This window comes from Lissotriton helveticus, chromosome 5_1 (genome assembly GCF_964261635.1).
Source record: "Lissotriton helveticus chromosome 5_1, aLisHel1.1, whole genome shotgun sequence".
Lineage (NCBI taxonomy): Eukaryota > Metazoa > Chordata > Amphibia > Caudata > Salamandridae > Lissotriton > Lissotriton helveticus.
The window spans coordinates 67,000,085-67,024,139 of record NC_136065.1 but is presented as its reverse complement, the minus strand read 5'-3'; the positions used below and the strand labels follow the sequence as shown (position 1 = coordinate 67,024,139).

Here is a 24,055-nt window from a genome sequence, read left to right as displayed (position 1 = left end):
TTCACAGCAAAGAGTGAGGTGATACTGAACCCTCACAGCTAAGAGTGAAGTGAGAGGGCACTAACTTCCCACAGCAGAAAATGAGTGGAGGGGACACTGAGCCCCACAGGAGAGACTGCGTTAAGGGGACACTGAGCCCCCAGATGAGAGTGAGTCAATGGAACACTGAGCCTCACAGGAGACACTGCGTTAAGGTGACACTGAGCCCCCAGATGAGAGTGAGTCAAGGGGACACTGAGCCCCCAGATGAGAGTGAGTCAATGGAACACTGAGCCTCACAGGAGAGACTGCGTTAAGGGGACACTGAGCCCCCAGATGAGAGTGAGTCAAGGGGACACTGAGCCTCACAGGAGAGACTGTGTTAAGGAGATTCACGAGACGAGACACTGAATGCTCACAGCTGAGAGTGCTGACGGCGCCATCGAAGACAGCACGTGCAGCATTGCCCACAGACCTGTTCTTGACCCTGCTGACTGCCAGGTAAGGCCTGGTCAGTGGATTCGTCACTGGCCTGGAAGCAGTGAGGTGAGCATTAGCCTGAGATACTGAGGGACACTCCCATCCCAATAAAAGTCTAATTAAAGTTCATGGGTAAGCACTTAGTTCATAACAGCTTCAGCAGTATCTAAGACAAATTTACCCAGGAATGTGCAGGCAGCTCTGGCGCAGTGACAGAGAGTGACAAGAGCAGACAACTACTCGATGACCAGTCCATGAAACGTGAGGAACACCCACTTTACTGTCCACGGACAGGTATAAAGGCTGCGGTGTGCAAGGGATAGACACAACCTCATTCTAAGGTACCCAGGCGCACTGTGTGACCTGAGACATCTCCAAACAAAACTCAGCATGGCACCAGGATGGATGGGACCCCGCTGCACCCTCAGGCTCCTGGCACTATTCATGGTCGTGTACCTCCAAACAGCAGGTAAGAGACTTCAAAGATGGAGGAGGTTAAGGGACGCAAAAACTAGCAGTCAGAAGAGTAAAGCCCTTGAGGATAGTGAATGAACTGAGAAGAACAGCCTTAGACTGACTGTCTGATGGTGAGAGCCCGATGGGGTCAGATATATTGACTGTAGAGCAGCAAGAGTGTTGTGAAGTCAGAACTACTAAGGGCCTTATTATGAGGCATCTGCTGCACTTTTGCATCACTACATGTCACTTTTAGGATGCACGGTGACGCAATGTGTCACAGCATATTTTCAAGACCACAGAAATCCACTTTAAGTGGCTTTTAATGGCCTTGTAAATATCTGCCCCTTTCACGTGGGACACTGCATGAAAGTGGATTTCCATGGGTGTTGCTGTGTGTGTTTCCATGCAGCACCCATGGAATCTGAAGCATTTCCAGATTTACGAGGAATCGTAAACCTGAGAATGCATCAGATTCTGCCACCACCACTGGGGTGGTATTAGGGAGGTGCAACATGGATAAATGCCCTTATCGCTCCTAGTTTTTCCACTTTCTATGTGTGCTTCATTCTGCCAGAGACAGTGTTACAGATAGAGTTCTCTGGAGTTTGATATACAAGGTATTTGACAGTGATAGATATACTCAGTGTGCAAAAGTGAGAGCTCTCTTGAGAATGGTTTACAAGCTGTGTGACAGTCAGAGTGCTGCAATGTCACACCTACTCAGTGTGTGACAGCGAGAGCTCTCCAGAGTTGGATATACTGACTGTGGGACAGTGAGAGCCCTGCAGTGTTAGATATACTCAGTGTGTGATATTGAGAGTGCTGCAGTGTTAGATATACTCAGTGTGTGACAGTGAGAGGCCTGCAGTGTTAGATATACTCAGTGTGTGACAGTGAGAGCCCTGCAGTGTTAGAGATACTCAGTGTGTGACCGTGAGCACTCTCTGAGGTTTCATACACAAGCAGTGTGACAGTGAGAGTGATCCGGTGTTAGATATACTCAGTGTGTGACAGTGAGCACTCTTTGAGGTTTCATACACAAGCAGTGTGACAGTGAGAGTGATCCGATGTTAGATATACTCAGTGTGGGACAGCGAGAGCTCTCCAGAGTTGGATATACTGACTGCGGGACTGTGAGAGCCCTGCAGTGTTAGAGATACTCAGTGTGTGACCGTGAACACTCTCTGAGGTTTCATACACAAGCAGTGTGACAGTGAGAGTGATCCGGTGTTAGATATACTCAGTGTCTGACAGTGAGCGCTCTCTGAGGTTTCATACACAAACAGTGTGACAGTGAGAGTGATCCGGTGTTACATATACTCAGTGTCTGACAGTGAGCGCTCTCTGAGGTTTCATACACAAACAGTGTGACAGTGAGAGTGATCCAGTGTTAGATATACTCAGTGTCTGACAGTGAGCGCTCTCTGAGGTTTCATACACAAAGAGTGTGACAGTGAGAGTGATCCAGTGTTAGATATACTCAGTGTCTGACAGTGAGCGCTCTCTGAGGTTTCATACACAAAGAGTGTGACAGTGAGAGTGATCCAGTGTTAGATATACTCAGTGTCTGACAGTGAGCGCTCTCTGAGGTTTCATACACAAACAGTGTGACAGTGAGAGTGATCCAGTGTTAGATATACTCAGTGTGTGACAGTGAGCGCTCTCTGAGGTTTCATACACAAAGAGTGTGACAGTGAGAGTGATCCGGTGTTAGATATACTCAGTGTGTGACAGTGAGCCCTCTCTGAGGTTTCATACACAAAGAGTGTGACAGTGAGTGTGATCCGGTGTTAGATATACTCAGTGTGGGACAGTGAGCTCTCTCTGAGGTTTCATGCACAAAGAGTGTGACAGTGAGAGCGATCCGGTGTTAGATATACTCAGTGTCTGACAGTGAGCGCTCTCTGAGGTTTCATACACAAAGAGTGTGACAGTGAGAGCGATCCGGTGTTAGATATACTCAGTGTGTGACAGTGAGCGCTCTCTGAGGTTTCATACACAAAGAGTGTGACAGTGAGAGTGAGCCGGTGTTAGATATACTCAGTGTGTGACAGTGAGCGCTCTCTGAGGTTTCATACACAAAGAGTGTGACAGTGAGAGTGATCCGGTGTTAGATATACTCAGTGTGTGACAGTGAGCCCTCTCTGAGGTTTCATACACAAACAGTGTGACAGTGAGAGTGATCCGGTGTTAGACATACTCAGTGTGTGACAGTGAGCCCTCTCTGAGGTTTCATACACAAAGAGTGTGACAGTGAGAGTGAGCCGGTGTTAGATATACTCAGTGTGTGACAGTGAGCGCTCTCTGAGGTTTCATACACAAAGAGTGTGACAGTGAGAGTGATCCGGTGTTAGATATACTCAGTGTGTGACAGTGAGCCCTCTCTGAGGTTTCATACACAAAGAGTGTGACAGTGAGAGTGATCCGGTGTTAGACATACTCAGTGTGTGACAGTGAGCCCTCTCTGAGGTTTCATACACAAAGAGTGTGACAGTGAGTGTGATCCGGTGTTAGATATACTCAGTGTGTGACAGTGAGCACTCTCTGAGGTTTCATACACAAAGAGTGTGACAGTGAGAGTGATCCGGTGTTAGATATACTCAGTGTGTGACAGTGAGCGCTCTCTGAGGTTTCATACACAAACAGTGTGACAGTGAGAGTGATCCGGTGTTAGATATACTCAGTGTGTGGCAGTGAGCGCTCTCTGAGGTTTCATATACAAACAGTGTGACAGTGAGAGTGATCCGGTGTTAGATATACTCAGTGTGTGACAGTGAGCGCTCTCTGAGGTTTCATACACAAAGAGTGTGACAGTGAGAGTGAGCCGGTGTTAGATATACTCAGTGTGTGACAGTGAGCGCTCTCTGAGGTTTCATACACAAAGAGTGTGACAGTGAGAGTGATCCGGTGTTAGATATACTCAGTGTGTGATAGTGATTGCTCTCCAGAATTGGATATACTGACTTTGAGACGGTTAGAGTGCTGCAGTGTTAGATATACTCAGCATGCAGTGGTAAGACCTCGCCAGAGTTCGATATACAAATTGTGTGATAGTGAAAGCGCTGTAGGAATAGATGTACTCAGAGTGTGACAGCGAGCACTCTGGAGTTTGATAGACAAACAGTGTGACAGTGAGAGTGATCCGGTGTTAGATATACTCAGTGTGTGACAGTGAGAGTGATCCGGTGTTAGATATACTCAGTGTGTGACAGTGAGCGCTCTCTGAGGTTTCATACTCAAAGAGTGTGACAGTGAGAGTGATCCAGTGTTAGATATACTCAGTGTCTGACAGTGAGCGCTCTCTGAGGTTTCATACTCAAAGAGTGTGACAGTGAGAGTGATCCAGTGTTAGATATACTCAGTGTGTGACAGTGAGCGCTCTCTGAGGTTTCATACACAAACAGTGTGACAGTGAGAGTGATCCAGTGTTAGATATACTCAGTGTGTGACAGTGAGCGCTCTCTGAGGTTTCATACACAAACAGTGTGACAGTGAGAGTGATCCAGTGTTAGATATACTCAGTGTGTGACAGTGAGCGCTCTCTGAGGTTTCATACACAAAGAGTGTGACAGTGAGAGTGATCCGGTGTTAGATATACTCAGTGTGTGATAGTGATTGCTCTCCAGAATTGGATATACTGACTTTGAGACGGTTAGAGTGCTGCAGTGTTAGATATACTCAGCATGCAGTGGTAAGACCTCGCCAGAGTTCGATATACAAATTGTGTGATAGTGAAAGCGCTGTAGGAATAGATGTACTCAGAGTGTGACAGCGAGCACTCTGGAGTTTGATAGACAAACAGTGTGACAGTGAGAGTGATCCAGTGTTAGATATACTCAGTGTGTGACAGTGAGCGCTCTCTGAGGTTTCATACACAAACAGTGTGACAGTGAGAGTGATCCAGTGTTAGATATACTCAGTGTGTGACAGTGAGCACTCTCTGAGGTTTCATACACAAAGAGTGTGACAGTGAGTGTGATCCGGTGTTAGATATACTCAGTGTGGGACAGTGAGCTCTCTCTGAGGTTTCATATACAAGCAGTGTGACAGTGAGAGTGATCCGGTGTTAGATATACTCAGTGTGGGACAGTGAGCACTCTCTGAGGTTTCATACTCAAAGAGTGTGAAAGTGAGAGTGATCCAGTGTTAGATATACTCAGTGTGTGACAGTGAGCGCTCTCTGAGGTTTCATACACAAACAGTGTGACAGTGAGAGTGATCCGGTGTTAGATATACTCAGTGTGTGACAGTGAGCGCTCTCTGAGGTTTCATACACAAAGAGTGTGACAGTGAGAGTGATCCAGTGTTAGATATACTCAGTGTGTGACAGTGAGCGCTCTCTGAGGTTTCATGCACAAAGAGTGTGACAGTGAGAGTGATCCGGTGTTAGATATACTCAGTGTGACAGTGAGAGTTATCCGGTGTTAGATATACTTAGTGTGTGACAGTGAGTACTCTCTGAGGTTTCATACACAAACAGTGTGACAGTGAGAGTGATCCGGTGTTAGATATACTCAGTGTGTGACAGTGAGCGCTCTCTGAGGTTTCATACTCAAAGAGTGTGACAGTGAGAGTGATCCGGTGTTAGATATACTCAGTGTGTGACAGTGAGCGCTCTCTGAGGTTTCATACACAAAGAGTGTGACAGTGAGAGTGATCCGGTGTTAGATATACTCAGTGTCTGACAGTGAGCGCTCTCTGAGGTTTCATACACAAACAGTGTGACAGTGAGAGTGATCCGGTGTTAGACATACTCAGTGTGTGACAGTGAGCACTCTCTGAGGTTTCATACACAAAGAGTGTGACAGTGAGAGTGATCCGGTGTTAGATATACTCAGTGTGTGACAGTGAGCGCTCTCTGAGGTTTCATACACAAACAGTGTGACAGTGAGAGTGATCCGGTGTTAGATATACTCAGTGTGTGGCAGTGAGCGCTCTCTGAGGTTTCATATACAAACAGTGTGACAGTGAGAGTGATCCGGTGTTAGATATACTCAGTGTGTGACAGTGAGCGCTCTCTGAGGTTTCATACACAAAGAGTGTGACAGTGAGAGTGAGCCGGTGTTAGATATACTCAGTGTGTGACAGTGAGCGCTCTCTGAGGTTTCATACACAAAGAGTGTGACAGTGAGAGTGATCCGGTGTTAGATATACTCAGTGTGTGATAGTGATTGCTCTCCAGAATTGGATATACTGACTTTGAGACGGTTAGAGTGCTGCAGTGTTAGATATACTCAGCATGCAGTGGTAAGACCTCGCCAGAGTTCGATATACAAATTGTGTGATAGTGAAAGCGCTGTAGGAATAGATGTACTCAGAGTGTGACAGCGAGCACTCTGGAGTTTGATAGACAAACAGTGTGACAGTGAGAGTGATCCGGTGTTAGATATACTCAGTGTGTGACAGTGAGAGTGATCCGGTGTTAGATATACTCAGTGTGTGACAGTGAGCGCTCTCTGAGGTTTCATACTCAAAGAGTGTGACAGTGAGAGTGATCCAGTGTTAGATATACTCAGTGTCTGACAGTGAGCGCTCTCTGAGGTTTCATACTCAAAGAGTGTGACAGTGAGAGTGATCCAGTGTTAGATATACTCAGTGTGTGACAGTGAGCGCTCTCTGAGGTTTCATACACAAACAGTGTGACAGTGAGAGTGATCCAGTGTTAGATATACTCAGTGTGTGACAGTGAGCGCTCTCTAAGGTTTCATACACAAACAGTGTGACAGTGAGAGTGATCCAGTGTTAGATATACTCAGTGTGTGACAGTGAGCGCTCTCTGAGGTTTCATACACAAAGAGTGTGACAGTGAGAGTGATCCGGTGTTAGATATACTCAGTGTGTGATAGTGATTGCTCTCCAGAATTGGATATACTGACTTTGAGACGGTTAGAGTGCTGCAGTGTTAGATATACTCAGCATGCAGTGGTAAGACCTCGCCAGAGTTCGATATACAAATTGTGTGATAGTGAAAGCGCTGTAGGAATAGATGTACTCAGAGTGTGACAGCGAGCACTCTGGAGTTTGATAGACAAACAGTGTGACAGTGAGAGTGATCCAGTGTTAGATATACTCAGTGTGTGACAGTGAGCGCTCTCTGAGGTTTCATACACAAACAGTGTGACAGTGAGAGTGATCCAGTGTTAGATATACTCAGTGTGTGACAGTGAGCACTCTCTGAGGTTTCATACACAAAGAGTGTGACAGTGAGTGTGATCCGGTGTTAGATATACTCAGTGTGGGACAGTGAGCTCTCTCTGAGGTTTCATATACAAGCAGTGTGACAGTGAGAGTGATCCGGTGTTAGATATACTCAGTGTGGGACAGTGAGCACTCTCTGAGGTTTCATACTCAAAGAGTGTGAAAGTGAGAGTGATCCAGTGTTAGATATACTCAGTGTGTGACAGTGAGCGCTCTCTGAGGTTTCATACACAAACAGTGTGACAGTGAGAGTGATCCGGTGTTAGATATACTCAGTGTGTGACAGTGAGCGCTCTCTGAGGTTTCATACACAAAGAGTGTGACAGTGAGAGTGATCCAGTGTTAGATATACTCAGTGTGTGACAGTGAGCGCTCTCTGAGGTTTCATGCACAAAGAGTGTGACAGTGAGAGTGATCCGGTGTTAGATATACTCAGTGTGACAGTGAGAGTTATCCGGTGTTAGATATACTTAGTGTGTGACAGTGAGTACTCTCTGAGGTTTCATACACAAACAGTGTGACAGTGAGAGTGATCCGGTGTTAGATATACTCAGTGTGTGACAGTGAGCGCTCTCTGAGGTTTCATACTCAAAGAGTGTGACAGTGAGAGTGATCCGGTGTTAGATATACTCAGTGTGTGACAGTGAGCGCTCTCTGAGGTTTCATACACAAAGAGTGTGACAGTGAGAGTGATCCGGTGTTAGATATACTCAGTGTCTGACAGTGAGCGCTCTCTGAGGTTTCATACACAAACAGTGTGACAGTGAGAGTGATCCGGTGTTAGACATACTCAGTGTGTGACAGTGAGCCCTCTCTGAGGTTTCATACACAAAGAGTGTGACAGTGAGAGTGAGCCGGTGTTAGATATACTCAGTGTGTGACAGTGAGCGCTCTCTGAGGTTTCATACACAAAGAGTGTGACAGTGAGAGTGATCCGGTGTTAGATATACTCAGTGTGTGACAGTGAGCCCTCTCTGAGGTTTCATACACAAACAGTGTGACAGTGAGAGTGATCCGGTGTTAGATATACTCAGTGTGACAGTGAGAGTGATCCGGTGTTAGATATACTCAGTGTGCCAGTGAGAGTGATCCGGTGTTAGACATACTCAGTGTGTGGCAGTGAGCGCTCTCTGAGGTTTCATACACAAACAGTGTGACAGTGAGAGTGATCCGGTATTAGATATACTCAGTGTGTGACAGTGAGCGCTCTCTGAGTTTTCATGCACAAAAACAGTGTGACAGTGAGAGTGATCCGGTGTTAGATATACTCAGTGTGTGACAGTAAGCGCTCTCTGAGGTTTCATACACAAACAGTGTGACAGTGAGAGTGATCCGGTGTTAGATATACTCAGTGTGTGACAGTGAGCGCTCTCTGAGGTTTCATACACAGAGTGTGACAGTGAGAGTGATCGGGTGTTAGATATACTCAGTGTGTGACAGTGAGCGCTCTCTGAGGTTTCATACACAAAGAGTGTGACAGTGAGAGTGATCCGGTGTTAGATATATTGACTGCATGACAGTAAAAGCGTTCTGATGTCAGCAGTACAGCAAGTGTGAGGACTTCCTGTTGGTGCTGGGCTTGTGGTTGTGGACAGGCGTTAGGGTTACAGGTTGGAGAGACTGGGAGACGGGGAAGTGTAGCATTGGGGTGAGGGTTTGGAGTTTCATCTGAGTGAAAGTCTATAGTTTATACGTCTTTTGTGGGGATAGTGTCATGCTCAAGGCTAGGGTAGAGTAGTGAAAGTTTAGCGTTAGGTGTGAGGTTGTTAACGGATCACGGCTAGAGGACTGGTTGTGGTTGAAGTAAGGGTCAGGTTGGAGGCAGAGTTATGGTTGGGATCAGGAGCACAGTCTGACTGAGGGTTCAGGCAGACCTTGGGTTTGGTGGGGGTTAGGGTTATAAGTGGTGTCCAGCTGAGATGTTCACTCACATGAACGATGATTGGTTTTTGTCAGTAGTTGACTTGGGCTTATTGGTTTTGTGATAGTGAGTGTAAAACTCCTACATGCAGCCCAGAAAGAGTGGTCATGACTGGAGTCACGGGAACATTTGGATGCAGGGTTTGGGTAAATGTTGGGTTTACGGTTAGCTTTCACTGGTCTTGTTCCTCTTCTTCGGAATGGATCTAAGAGTACCATCGGCATTAGGTGTTAGGGTTTGGTGTCGGTCGTTGTGGTTTTACTATGGATGAAGACTGTAGGGTAGGGGTGAGACGTTGAATAAGCTGGTCATGCACTTTTAGGGTGCAGTCTGGATTTAAGGTTAATGTTGGGTCCTGTGACGCACATACAGTATGTATGTGAAACAGAGAGAATGTGAGAACCACCCATGCAAATGTTACTAATAAACTTTCTCTTCCTCTGTTACAGATTGCCAGATTACTCTTCCACCCATTACTTTATTTCCTCCCAGCTCTACAGGTACAGTAGCAGCCTTCAGCCATGCCCTATGTCTCCCTATTGCTGCTTGTGTGTCTATGTGTGAATATGTATGTGTGTGTAGGTGTATATTTGTATATGTGTATATGTCTACATATATGAGCATGAGTATAGTATGTATAAATGGGTTTCTGTTAAAATAAATCCTAGAAATTCACTGAAAAATCAAAGGTTAAAATAATGTTATAGTGAGGAATTGTAGTTATAATTTACTTTACGTGAAAAAAAAATTAGAAATTCACTGAGAAAAGCAAAGGTTAAAGGGAAGTTATAGTTAGGTTAAAATGCCAGTTTAAAAATAAAATTTTTAAACTAAAAAACAACTGAAATCCACCAGTTATAGTTATCTCAAGTAAATACTGATGCAGTAAAGTAACTATAACTCGTGCCCCGGCCCGGCACAGTGTTATCGTCAATGATGACGTTTCAGGTGTTGCAGCGATGCTATCGATGATGTCATAAAGCATCTCATGAGTGATTTAGCAGGGGATGGAGAGGGCGCCCTTTATAGTTACTTTCCTGCAAGAATTCCTGTGTCCTGAAATGGCAGCTGCAACTTATCTCTTCATGCTGTGGCCAACCAATCAGAGCTTGAGCTCCGGCCGGACTTAAAGGAGCCTCCTGTTCACTGGTCGACGGGTAAAAAAAAACCTCACCCAATCAGATGGCTTCAATTTTCAATTTGCGAGACCACTGGAATCTCTCGAGATTCTAGCGAACCCAACAGTCCAGATATACAAATGTTTTTTAACTGTAATTTCTCGAAATTTAATAAACAGATTCACACAAAATCACAAAAAGCTTGCTTTATGCACCATTGTCTAGCTTCCTGTTAAATTTAGTGTAATTCCGTTCAGACATTTTTGCGCTATCGCATTCCAAAAAGTCTGTGGAAAAAGCATGGGGATTTGGGGTTTTGGGATCCCTCCTTTTTATCCGCCACCGCTTAATGAATCACCCTGAAACTGTCCGTGAAGATCCTAAGTAAAAAAACAAGCACTTTTTTGGAGAAAGTTTTGTTAAGATTTGTCCAACGGCGCCAAAGCTATTAGCAATTCATTAAAATCATTTCCTATAGAACCACAATCCTAACTATAACTACCCAGTGTATATATGAGGTATATATGCAGCTTTGCCAAGTGTAACACACTATTTACTGCCACTGTTGAGTGTCATGACTCACAAGAGATAAAGCCTTGAGTGGGATCAGGTGCCCCTCCTCTTCCTGGCCTCTCTCCACTCTGCTCACACATGGTTTACACTGCAGTTTGTTTCATGGCATAGTTTATTTCATGTTTATTTGTGCATTAAAACATGATTGAGGTTGCAGATGGCTAAAGTTCTGCAGTAAGTGAAAATCACATTGAGAGGTCTTGTGACAGTTAGAAGAGTGATCTCCTTGTGTGAGGTAATTGTTACATACAACATTTGAGGCAATAAACAGTGTTTTCTCATGTATTTGTTGCTCTACTAGAAGGTGAACTTTGCTCTGTGTTAACACATGTGTGCATTTTTTAGCACAGTTTCTCTAAATAATGTTTTATTGGGACACAATTATTTTCACTGACATGACATAAATGTATATATGACATGATCGATTGCTTTATTGATGACAAGATGATGTCAAATCTCGGAAACATTTTCCATATTTCATGGATATGACATTATTCCTGTGAAATATGATTTTTCTCCAATTAGAGATGAATCATAATTTCTTGCCATTACTAATTAATCTCTAAGCAGCAGTATCCATACAAACCAAAGCAGCCTGAAACCACTCCCCCAAACGTCACCATCCACCTTTTCCAATCACCATGCTGTTATGGAAAGGAATCAACCGCTGAACCATCTAACTGCAGTCAGTGCCCATTGTTAGCAGCTGTATCTCGCAGGGAACAGTTCCAACAATCTTTGGATTTGAGATGGAATGTGTTTTTAACAAACTAAAGCATGGCCTTACATGAGCTAAAGATTTTAATCCATATCACCAAATAGTATAATACTGTATTTTATTTACTCTTTATATAAAGAGTTGTCTGTTTAAAAAAAAAAACTCAGGATAAGTTCACTGAGCCAACGTGTAATCATAAAAGTACATAATGGGTTAGGTGTGAGCTGGTTCCACCTTGCCAGCTCAGAGCTCAGCATTGTGCTGCATGGTAGCTCCACAACACCCAAGGACTATAAAAGAGTGTATTACATGGCACCATTATGGATGTGTGTGAATAGGTCTCTTGCATCGCCGGTCACGTGCTCTTGAGGTCCTGCTGTCTTTTTGTGTCGCTTTGTGGTGCCACAGAGTGTCCTCTGCTTTCATATTCTCATGCATGGGCTGTTGATCCAGCATTGGCCATCGTCTGGCCCCAGACACCTATCAATCAAGAACAGGCGATTGGTCTTTTCTTTATTCAGCCCCTGATTGGTGGAACTGTAGCCCCGCCATCTGTTTTATCCAATCACATTCTTCGTTCATTGCATCCTTAACAACCGTAATCTTCTCATTGGCTGGTTTGTTTTTGCTGAACTTTGGTATTGGGTCACTTCTGACAATGAAATGAAAAAGAAACTTGCTAAAGCGCACTGCGGCCAAGCGGCTTCCTGGCGCTGAGAACTGGGCCTGACTCTACAAGAATCCAGAGGGACTAACAAGGGAAAGCCTGGGAAAACAGGACCGTTTTTAAGGCTTTACGGAAGAAAGTATAGATGGGAATAGAACGGATAGAGAGAGGAAGACTATTCCAGAACTGGGGAGCAAGAACCGAAAAGCGGGTGCCCCCTGTTCTGGATTTACGGAAGCGGGGAACTTGGAGGAGAGAGAGAGAAGAGGAGCGAAGGGTGCGGGTCGGAGTGTATGGAGTGATCAAGGAAATAATGAAAATTGGAGCTGAGTGGGTGTAGGCCCGAAAGGCCAGGCAAGCCAAATTAAGCACCAATATACCTCATATGGAGTCACTATGTTATTTTTAAATAGAGCTAAGACCTGTTGGCTTTGCCAGTGCTTGTTCTTTAACAGCCCAGTTTGCCCAATTTCCATTTATTGCACACTTCTTTGAAATGGTATCCTGGACAGTGTCCTTTCTTTGACTTTCTTTGAGGAGTAAAGTTGGGTTCAAACTATTATTCCAAAGAATACCACGAAATAGTGTAAAGACCGCTTTACAGGGGGTTGGGGACGGGTACTAATACTTTATATTTTACAAAAAGAGAAGAAAGGGCCCACATTAAAAACAGGACATTACACACTGCGCACTCCGCTGCGGGTGTTTCACCCATACACCCCCCACCCCAAGAGGGCGCCATGCAATGGTCTCTGCGCCGGAAGGCTCCCAACTCTTGGGTTTTTGTTGGGGGCAGTGCTAATAGAAGTCAGCAGCCTGGAACTCACAGAACAGGATACTGACCCTACAGGTGTGCCTTTTCTGGGTATTGCCCGGTGAGCCGCACACACTCATCCTGTAGAAGTTGGCTGAGGGGTTAACTAGGTGGGCAAAGCCGCTGATGCTGACTGTGATCTTGTAAACTTGAACCCATGGAGGACAACTGTTATGTGGGCAGGATTATTACTACTTACGCCTCCTCTCTAAGAGCAGCATTAATATTATTACTACCTAAGTGTGCCAAAGAGCTGCATTAAGGGCTCTAAAGTCAGTATTAATAAGATTACTGCCCACAAGTCTCGAATAGCAGCATTACTTATCATACTGACCCTGTGTGTCCATAAGAAGCAGTAATATTTATACTATACCTGTGTGTCCAAAAGCAGCGTTAATATTCATATTATAATAATAATAATCCACATACTATCCATGTGTGTCTATAATCAGCAGCATTAATATTAATACTATACCTGTGTGTCCACAGGCAGCATTAATATTAATGCTATCCATGTGTGTCCGTGAGAAGCATTAATATTAATGCTATCCATGTGTGTCCGTGAGCAGCATTAATATTAATACAATCCATGTGTGTCCGTGAGCAGCATTAATATTAATGCTATCCATGTGTGTCCGTGAGCAGCATTAATATTAATGCTATCCATGTGTGTCCGTGAGCAGCATTAATATTAATGCTATCCGTGTGTGTCCACAGGCAGCATTAATATTAATGCTATCCATGTGTGTCCGTGAGAAGCATTAATATTAATACTATCCCTGTGTGTTCGTGAGCAGCATTAATATTAATACTATCCATGTGTGTCCGTGAGCAGCATTAATATTAATACTATCCCTGTGTGTTCGTGAGCAGCATTAATATTAATACTATCCATGTGTGTCCGTGAGCAGCATTAATATTAATACTATCCCTGTGTGTTCGTGAGCAGCATTAATATTAATGCTATCCATGTGTGTCCGTGAGCAACATTAATATTAATGCTATCCATGTGTGTCCGTGAGCAGCATTAATAATAATGCTATCCATGTGTGTCCGTGAAATGCTATCCATGTGTGTCCGTGAGCAGCATTAATATTAATACTATCCTTGTGTGTCCTAGAACAGCATTAATATTAATACTATCCATGTGTGTCAGTGAGCAGCATTAATATTAATGCTATCCATGTGTGTCCATGAGCAGCATTAATATTAATACTATCCTTGTGTGTCCGTGAACAGCATTAATATTAATACTATCCATGTGTGTCCGTGAGCAGCATTAATATTAATGCTATCCATGTGTGTCCATGAGAAGCATTCATATTAATACTATCCTTGTGTGTCCGTGAACAGCATTAATATTAATACTATCCATGTGTGTCCGTGAGCAGCATTAATATTAATGCTATATATGTGTGTCCATGATCAGCATTAAAATGTAATACTATCCTTGTGTGTACGTGAACAGCATTAATATTAATACTATCCATGTGTGTCCGTGAGCAGCATTAATATTAATGCTATCCATGTGTGTCCGTGAGCAGCATTAATATTAATACTATCCATGTGTGTTCGTGAGCAGCATTAATATTAATGCTATCCATGTGTGTCCATGAGAAGCATTAATATTTATGCTATCCTTGTGTGTCCGTGAGCAGAATTAATATTAATACTATCCATGTGTGTCCGTGAGCAGCATTAACCTTAATGCTATCCATGTGTGTTCGTGAGCAGCATTAATATTAATGCTATCCATGTGTGTCCGTGAGCAGCATTAGTATTAATAATATCCATTAATGTCCGTGAGAAGCAATAATATTAATACTATCCATGTGTGTCCTTGAGCAGCATTAACCATAATGCTATCCATGTGTGTTCGTGAGCAGCATTAATATTAATGCTATCCATGTGTGTCCGTGAGCAGCATTAATATTAATACTAACCCTGTGTGTCCGTGAGCAGCATTAACCTTAATGCTATCCATGTGTGTCCGTGAACAGCATTAATATTAACCCTGGGCGTCCGAATCGGCTACGCCCACGGAGTAGGCGTAGTGTTGCCTCCTAAGCATTTTGCGTAGACAGCGTAGCCGGCAACACTACGCCCACTCCGTGAGCGTAGCCGAGTCGGCCGCCACCCGCCTCCCTCCCGCCCTCCCCTACATACAGTATTTAAGCAACTACCCTTAATGAAACTATTTTAAGGCACTTACCGTGTCAGGGGGCTCGTCCGGGGCTCCCTCTGGGAATAGCGTCCTTTCCTCGATACCAATGCGCATGCGCGGGCGGCTGCGCATGGGCATTTCTCTGGAGAAATGCGCATGCGCGGCCGCCCGCGCATGCGCATTGGTATCCAGGACAACGCTATTCCCAGAGGGAGCCCCGGACGAGCCCCCGGACACGGTAAGTGCTTTAAAATAGTTTTATTAAGGGTAGTTGCTTAAATAATGGATGTAGGGGAGAGCGGGAGGGAGGTGCGTAGTGGGGCTCCGCGGAGTGCGGGAGTGGGCGTAGCTTCTCGCCCTCTCCGCGTAGCTCCGCGGAGCCCCACTACGCCCACTATGCCCAGGGTTAATTAATATTAATACTATCCATGCGTGTCCGTGAGAAGCATTAATATTAATACTATCCATGTGTGTCCGTGAGCAGCATTAACCTTAATGCTATCCATGTGTGTTCGTGAGCAGCATTGATATTAATACTATCCATGTGTGTCCGTGAGCAGCATTAATATTAATACTATCCTTGTGTGTCCATGAGCAGCATTAATATTAATACTATCCATGTGTGACCATGAGCAGCATTAATATTAATACTATCCTTGTGTGTCCGTGAGCAGCATTAATATTAATACTATCCATGTGTGACCATGAGCAGCATTAATATTAATACTATCCATGTGTGACCGTGAGCAGCATTAATATTAATACTATCCATGTGTGTCCGTGAGCAGCATTAATATTAATACTATCCATGTGTGACCATGAGCAGCATTAATATTAATACTATCCATGTGTGTCCGTGAGCAGCATTAATATTAATACTATCCTTGTGTGTCCGTGAACAGCATTAATATTAATACTATCCATGTGTGTCCGTGAGCAGCATTAATATTAATACTATCCTTGTGTGTCCGTGAACAGCATTAATATTAATACTATCCATGTGTGTCCGTGAGCAGCATTAATATTAATACTATCCTTGTGTGTCCGTGAGAAGCATTAATATTAATACTATCCATGTGTGTCCGTGAGCAGCATTAATATTAATGCTATCCATGTGTGTCCATGAGAAGCATTAATATTAATGCTATCCATGTGTGTCCGTGAGCAGCATTAATATTAATACTATCCATGTGTGTCCGTGAGCAGCATTAACCTTAATGCTATCCATGTGTGTTCGTGAGCAACATTAATATTAATGCTATCCATGTGTGTCCGTGAGCAGCATTAATATTAATACTATCCATGTGTGCCCGTGAGCAGCATTAACCTTAATGCTATCCATGTGTGTCAGTGAGCAGCATTAATATTAATGCTATCCATGTGTGTCCGTGAGCAGCATTAACCTTAATGCTATCCATGTGTGTCCGTGAGCAGCATTAATATTAATACTATCCATGCGTGTCGTGAGAAGCATACATATTAATACTATCCATGCGTGTCCGTGAGCAGCATTAATATTAATACTATCCTTGTGTGTCCGTGAGAAGCATTAATATTAATACTATCCATGTGTGTCCGTGAGCAGCATTAACCTTAATGCTATCCATGTGTGTCCGTGAGCAGCATTAATATTAATACTATCCATGTGTGTCCGTGAGCAGCATTAACCTTAAAGCTATCCATGTGTGTTCGTGAGCAGCATTAATATTAATGCTATCCATGTGTGTCCGTGAGCAGCATTAATATTAACACTATCCCTGTGAGTCCGTGAGCAGCATTCATATTAATACTATCCATGTATGTCCATGAGCAGCATTAATATTAATACTATCCATGTTTGTCCGTGAGCAGCATTAACCTTAAAGCTATCCATGTGTGTTTGTGAGCAGCATTAACATTAATGCTATCCATGTGTGTCCGTGAGCAGCATTAATATTAATACTATCCCTGTGAGTCCTTGAGCAGCATTCATATTAATACTATCCATGTATGTCCGTGAGCAGCATTAATATTAATACTATCCATGTGTGTCCGTGAGTAGCATTAATATTAATGCTATCCATGTGTGTCCATGATAAGCATTAATATTAATGCTATCCATGTGTGTCCGTGAGCAGCATTAATATTAATGCTATCCATGTGTGTCCGTGAGCAGCATTAATATTAATGCTATCCATGTGTGTCCGTGAGCAGCATTAATATTATTACTACCTAAGTGCCCCAAGGGCCCTGCTATTAAGACTACTTACCACATATCTCTAAAGTCAGCAGTATTATTATGAGTGCCGCGTGCCTCCAGGAATATTTATTATCCAAGTGATTCTATGAGCAGCAGCAATATTATTACTACACATGAGTATTTAAGTCCAGCGTTTGCTAACTCACTTTTTACCCTCGTTCTCCTCAGTGTCACCGACCACTACAACTACAACGACCACCTACACCACCCGGAGGAGGGACAGAGACGACATGAGGGACTATCACATTGCCATGGTCGTGCTGGCTGCCGTGATCCTGGCTGTGGTGCTGACCATGTGCTTCGCGGTGAGTAAAAGTGGTTGGGAGGGGCTAATTCCTACTGCCCTGTGTTTTATTACTTACTGCCCTTCAGGTGAGTACCACTGAAGCTGTGACTGAGGTAATGATCCCTCTGTCCCCCTAGTGTCAGCATTGTAACATATTCTAACTGTATGGCAGTGACAGCGCTGATAGTTCAGATACAGTGACTGTCACAGAGACTGCTGCCGATTTTAAAACACTGTGTTACAGTGGGGTTGGATATACTGACTGACAGTGAGGGCGCTGCGAGGTTAGATATTTTGATTGACAGTGAGGGCGCTGCGAGGATAGATATATTGACTGACAGCGAGAGGGCTGTGAGGTTAGATATATTGACTGACAGTGAGAGCGCTGCAAGGTTAGATAAATTGACTGACAGTGAGGGCGCTGCAAGGTTAGATAAATTGTCTGACAGTGAGGGCGCTGTGAGGTTAGATATATTTACTGACAGTAAGGGCACTGCGAGGTTAGATATATTGACGGACAGTGACAGCGCAGCGAGGTTAGATATATTGAGTGACAGTGAGAGCGCAGCGAGGTTAGATATATTGACTGACAGTGAGAGCGCTGTCAGACATATTGACTGACAGTGAGAGCGCAGCGAGGTTAGATATATTGACTGACAGTGAGACCGCTGTCAGTCAGATATATTGACTGACAGTGAGAGCACAGCGAGGTACGATATATTGACTGACAGTGAGAGCGCTGTCAGTAAGATATATTGACTGACAGTGAGAGCGCTTTAAGTTAGATATATTGACTGACAGTGAGAGTGCTGCAAAGTTAGATATATTGACTGACAGTGACAGCGCAGTGAGGTTAGATGTATTGACTGACAGTGAGAGCGCTGCGAGTTTAGATATATTGACTGACATCGAGAGGGCTGTGAGGTTAGATATATTGACTGACAGGGAGAGGGCTGCAAGGTTAGATATATTGACTGACAGTGAGAGCGCAGCGAGTTTAGATATATTTACTGACAGTGAGGGCGCTGCAAGGTTAGATATATTGTCTGACAGTGAGGGTGCTGTGAGGTTAGATATATTGACTGACAGTAAGGGCACTGCGAGGTTAGATATATTGACTGACAGTGACAGCGCAGCGAGGTTAGATATATTGAGTGACAGTGAGAGCGCAGCGAGGTTAGATATATTGACTGACAGCGAGAGCGCTGTCAGACATATTGACTGACAGTGAGAGCGCAGCGAGGTTAGATATATTGACTGACAGCGAGAGCGCTGCAAGGTTGGATATACTGACTGACAGTGAGGGCGCTGCGAGGTTAGCTAAATTGACTCACTGTGAGGGCGCTGCGAGGTTAGATATATTGACTGAGAGCGAGAAGGCTGTGAGGTTAGATATATTGACTGACAGTGAGAGGGCTGCGAGGTTAGATATATTGACTGACAGTGAGGGCGCTGCAAGGTTAGATATATTGTCTGACAGTGAGGGCGCTGTAAGGTTAGATATATATTGACTGACAGTAAGGGCACTGCGAGGTTAGATATATTGACTGACAGTGATAGCGCAGCGAGGTTAGATATATTGAGTGACAGTGAGAGCACTGTCAGACATATTGACTGACAGTGAGAGCGCAGCGAGGTTAGATATATTGACTGACAGTGAGAGTGCTGTCAGTTAGATATATTGACTGACAGTGAGAGCACAGCGAGGTTAGATATATTGACTGACAGTGAGAGCGCTGTCAGTTAGATATATTGACTGACAGTGAGAGCGCTGCAAGTTAGATATATTGACTGACAGTGAGAGCGCTGTGAAGTTAGATATATTGACTGACAGTGAGAGTGCTGCGAGCTTAGATATATTGACTGACAGCGAGACGGCTGTGAGGTTAGATATATTGACTGACAGGGAGAGGGCTGAGAGGTTAGATATATTGACTGACAGTGAGAGCACTGCGAGGTTAGATATATTGACTGACAGTGAGGGTGCTGCAAGGTTAGATATATTGTCTGACAGTGAGGGTGCTGTGAGGTTAGATATATTGACTGACAGTGAGAGCGCAGCGAGGTTAGATATATTGACTACAGTGAGAGCGCTGTCAGTTAGATATATTGACTGACAGTGAGAGCACAGTGAGGTTAGATATATTGACTGACAGTGAGAGCGCTGCGAGGTTAGATATATTGACTGACAGTGAGAGCGCTGTCAGTTAGATATATTGACTGACAGTGAGAGCACAGCGAGGTTAGATATATTGACTGACAGTGAGAGCGCTGCGAGGTTAGATATATTGACTGACAGCGAGAGGGCTGTGAGGTTAGATATATTGACTGACAGAGTGCTGCGAGGTTAGATATATTGACTGACAGTGAGAGCGCTATGAGTTAGATATAGACAGTCAGAGTGCTGTGGAATTAGTTAGTCTTGCGCCAACTGGTCTCATAGTTCTAACCTGCCTGGGCAGGGTGAGGTTGAGATCAGTCCATTAGTGGAGGCGTGGGGTTGTGAAGGGAGAGGCCATTGGCCTCATTTCAGCAGAGCTCAGGCCACTCACACCAGGTTTAGCCTGTCTAACTGCACTGCCCTGCCCCCGCCCCTGGAATTAGAGCCGCTGTGCAACCACAGGAGTAAGTTTCACAGCTCTGGGCTGACTTTAGATATGGGACCAGCCCCTTTTGCCCCTCCGGGCTTGGAAGGCGAGGCTCTTTGCTTCAACTACAAAGAAGTTCAGTAGATGTACTCGTGTTTCGTGACTCTGGTCCTAACTAGAATCAGCGGCAAGGAGCGGCCCCGATGAGGTTACGTCGCACCATGTACCTTTTGCAGTAAGTGTAACTATAAAGGAGATTGTCCCCTCTTTGACCAGGAATCCGGCATCCCTTAAAGTGTAGGAGTGAAGTGAAGTGAAGTGAAGTGAAAGCAATTTGTATAGCGCACTACCACTCCAAGCAGCATCTTGGCGCTTCGACTCAAAGGCAAAGATGGTCTAGTTTACTGTGTTCAGCAGATAACAAGGGGTTATACCAATGTTTTGCATACAGAGTCCGCCAGACTATAAATCCATGTTTTAAGGGATTTCCTCAACTTCTGTTCGGGCGTAATTGTACGAAGTTGGTGGGGCAATTTATTCCATGCCTTTGCACCAATAACTGCCAGGGATTTTCCTCCTTTTGTGGCCAGTCTGAATTTTGGGACAATCATTAGGTTAGCAGTAGCCGATCTGAGTTCTCGGGTAGGATGATATCGATTGAAGTGTTTATATAGGTACAGTGGACCATATTTGTGGAATGCCCTAAAGGCAATAGTCAGGACCTTGAACAGGACCCATCTGACCTGCAGGACCCATCTGACCTGCACCTGAAACTCAGGTAGTCCTCAAATAAGTGTATCTTCTGTTGTTGTTGGTATAAAAACATATCTCAGTGCGATCGCTGTGATGCAGTTAGGGATCCTTGGCCCTGAAGAATGCCCCAGACCCATTAGGGCTACGGATTAGGGCAGAAACATGTTGACCTAATAGAGAGATGGACTGAGCCATTGCAGTCAACCCATCAACTCATGTGGGTTTTTAGATATGCCTCCAGCGCCCTATGAATAAAGGTGTCGCATCGGGGAACTACAAGGCATTTTTTACTTTCTGATCTGGACCCCTCTTTTGTCCAGTAGCTTTTAACTAAGAACTCTCTCCTGACCCAAGTCCAACAGGTGGTCGAGTACGCCCTGGTGGCACTGTCCTACCACGGGGAGAGAGGTCGCCGATGATAAAGCATGTCACAAATATGTCTGCGAGGCCTCCGCCGCCATAAGGATGGACTTCTTTAGTCTCTTTAGGCTTTTCTGGACAGTAATTCTGTATTATCTGTTTAAGACTTTGACTTGCTTTCCCAGTTAGGATCAGAGTAATGTACATTAGTACAGCTACTGCACGTCTTTGTGGTTATGGCATTACTCAAGAGGACGTTGGGTGCTCTTACCTCCTCCTCGCCCCTTTTGTGATAAGAAAGGCTCTTTGCTAACCCTTTTATCTCATTCTTTTCCAGAGCATCTTCAGCAAGTGCAGGTCGCAGGGATGCCAAGACGTTAGTCCCAGGTGCTGAGCCCTTGAAGATGTGGAGAACAGGTGACCCTCATGGACAGCTCATCCCTTTCCACCCTGTCTGTGCCACTCCTGAAGAGTGACACGGCATTAGGGGTGGGCCAATCTACATTATTTATTTCAAAAGTCAAGCTACATGTATTACCAGAATTATGCTTGGGTGGCAATCTGCATGAAAACGTACACGAGGGGTGGCCTTGGCCAAACCCCAGAGCTAAGTGTGATATTTGTTCAATGCATTTACCTTATCGTTGCCACAAAACATACCGTGAGCGTTGGTAGTGGACACGGGTCACACCAGTCTCACAGGCCCACAACACATTTTCTTCTAGAACTAGTTAAACAGAAATTAATGATACAAAATAAGTGAGAAAATAAGCAGACAAAATAACAGCACACCTCCACCAGACCTGGCTAACCAGCACCTACCCCAACCAAACCAAGACAGAATTTCTGTTGTTCACCAAGAACAAGCAATAACCACTGGACACTTGGGTGAGTGACTTGAACCTGAATGGCTTCGTACCCTCAACTCTCATCAACGCCAAGTCTCTCGGATTCACCCTGGACACTATTCACCCTCTCAAGGCCTGGTAGCTTGACTCACAGTATATTGGCTGATACTGATTCTGTGTTGACCAGAGGTGTTCATGTTATGATTGTTAAATTATTGGTGTAAATAAAAAATCATGAACTTACCCCATGTGCAGTTGTTTTGTCTGTGGCAGATGGGTGGGTCTGTGGTAGACTCCTAAGATCTGTAAACATCACAATTGTATAAGACTACTTTCAGCAATGAATACTCTTGGTTTCCTACAAGGCTGGCCTACAGGGGACTTTAGTAACATACAGGGGACCTTAGTGACCTACAGGGGACCTTAGTGACCTACAGGGGACTTTAGTGACTTACAGGGGACTTTAGTAACATACAGGGGACCTTAGTGACCTACAGGGGACCTTAGTGACCTACAGGGGACTTTAGTGACTTACAGGGGACTTTAGTAACATACAGGGGACCTTATTATTATTATTATTATTAATCGGGTTTTATAAAGCGCAAACAACCCGGAGGCCTCGTAGCGCTATGTACCGTCATACTAAGGAGACAGGAGAAAAGATTAGTTAAATAGGTAAGTTTTCAGATCCTTCCGAAATTTAAGAAGACTAGGTTCACTACGAAGGATGGTGGGCAAGGAATTCCATTTCTTTGCAGCATTCCAGGAGAAAGAGCGACCACCCCATCTAGTACGTTTGATCTTAGTGACAGTAGCTAGGAAAGCAGTGCTGGAACGCAAAGTTCTGTGAGGAAGATAGGGTTCCGCTAGGGAACAGATCATAGTAGGTGCAGTTTTCCACATGGCTTTGTGCATGATGCACAGGGATTTAAACACCACTCTGGCCTTAATGGGGAGCCAGTGCAGTTTCCTCAGGGCCATGGTACCTGATTGTCGTTTGTTAAGGCCTAGTAGGAGGCGGGCTGCAGCGTTTTGTGTCACCTGCAACTTCCTTATTGTAAAAGCGGGAGCCCCTAAGTATAGGGAGTTCCCGTAGTCCAAACGAGACAAGATAATGGCTTGCACCATTATTCTGCGAGCTTCAAAAGGGAGCAATGGTAACACCTTTCTCAACATACGCATGAGCCCAAAGCATATGGCGGACAGAGTAGTGGCTTGCTGCAGAAAACTGAGGTTAGTGTCCAGCCAAATGCCCAGGCTCTTTACATGGGACTTAGGTTGAGGCGGGGGGCCCATACACGAGGGCCAGTCTGGTAGAGGGCTGGGAATGGCTGAGTTGCCTAGCATTAATAGCTCCGTTTTCTCGCCGTTTAATTTTAGATGCGAGGTAGCCATCCACTGAGCAACCGCTGCCAGACAGTTGCTTAACTTAGCAGAGGAGGAGTCCGCCTGGTTCATGGATACGACTAATTGCGCATCATCGGCGTACGTCACTATATCAAGGCCAAACGAGTGAACTATATCAGCTAACGGCTGCATATAAATATTAAAAAGTGTTGGACTCAAGGCAGACCCCTGGGGCACACCTTGATCCAAAGGCCAACATTTTGAGCGGGTCGTGCCCTCGACAACCGTAAAGGAGCGATTCTCCAGGAAAGACTGGAGCCAGTGAATGGCCTTCCCAGAGATTCCCATTTTATGAAGGCGATGAAGAAGAATGCTGGTGTTTACGGTGTCGAAGGCGGCACTAAGATCGAGCAGCATGATTGCTGTTGTGCCGCCTTGGTCCATTTGTTTCCTGGCTAATTCGGTTACCGCCAAGAGAGCCGCCTCGGTTCCCAATTTGGGACGGAAGCCTGCTTGGGAATCGTGGAGAAGGTGGTGGTTTTC

General features: G+C 44.7%; 1 protein-coding gene across 1 annotated transcript; it reads left to right on the top strand.

The window, feature by feature from the left end:
* The first annotated feature begins 800 nt into the window (after positions 1 to 800).
* Positions 801 to 22,388, top strand: LOC144752957 (uncharacterized). The gene is made up of 4 exons (XM_078640766.1): positions 801 to 928; positions 9,487 to 9,537; positions 17,499 to 17,635; positions 21,655 to 22,388. The coding sequence occupies exons 1-4, from the start codon at positions 850 to 852 to the stop codon at positions 21,709 to 21,711; spliced, it is 324 nt and encodes a 107-aa protein (XP_078496892.1). The 5' UTR covers positions 801 to 849; the 3' UTR covers positions 21,712 to 22,388.
* The last annotated feature ends 1,667 nt before the right edge of the window (positions 22,389 to 24,055 follow it).

Excerpts from the sequence above, each read along its gene's own strand:
- LOC144752957 (XM_078640766.1), top strand. The coding sequence starts at position 850 with ATGGCACCAGGATGGATGGGACCCCGCTGCACCCTCAGGCTCCTGGCA. Across the intron at positions 929-9,486 it reads CGTGTACCTCCAAACAGCAG|ATTGCCAGATTACTCTTCCA; the intron begins GTAAGAGACTTC and ends CCTCTGTTACAG. Across the intron at positions 9,538-17,498 it reads ATTTCCTCCCAGCTCTACAG|TGTCACCGACCACTACAACT; the intron begins GTACAGTAGCAG and ends CGTTCTCCTCAG.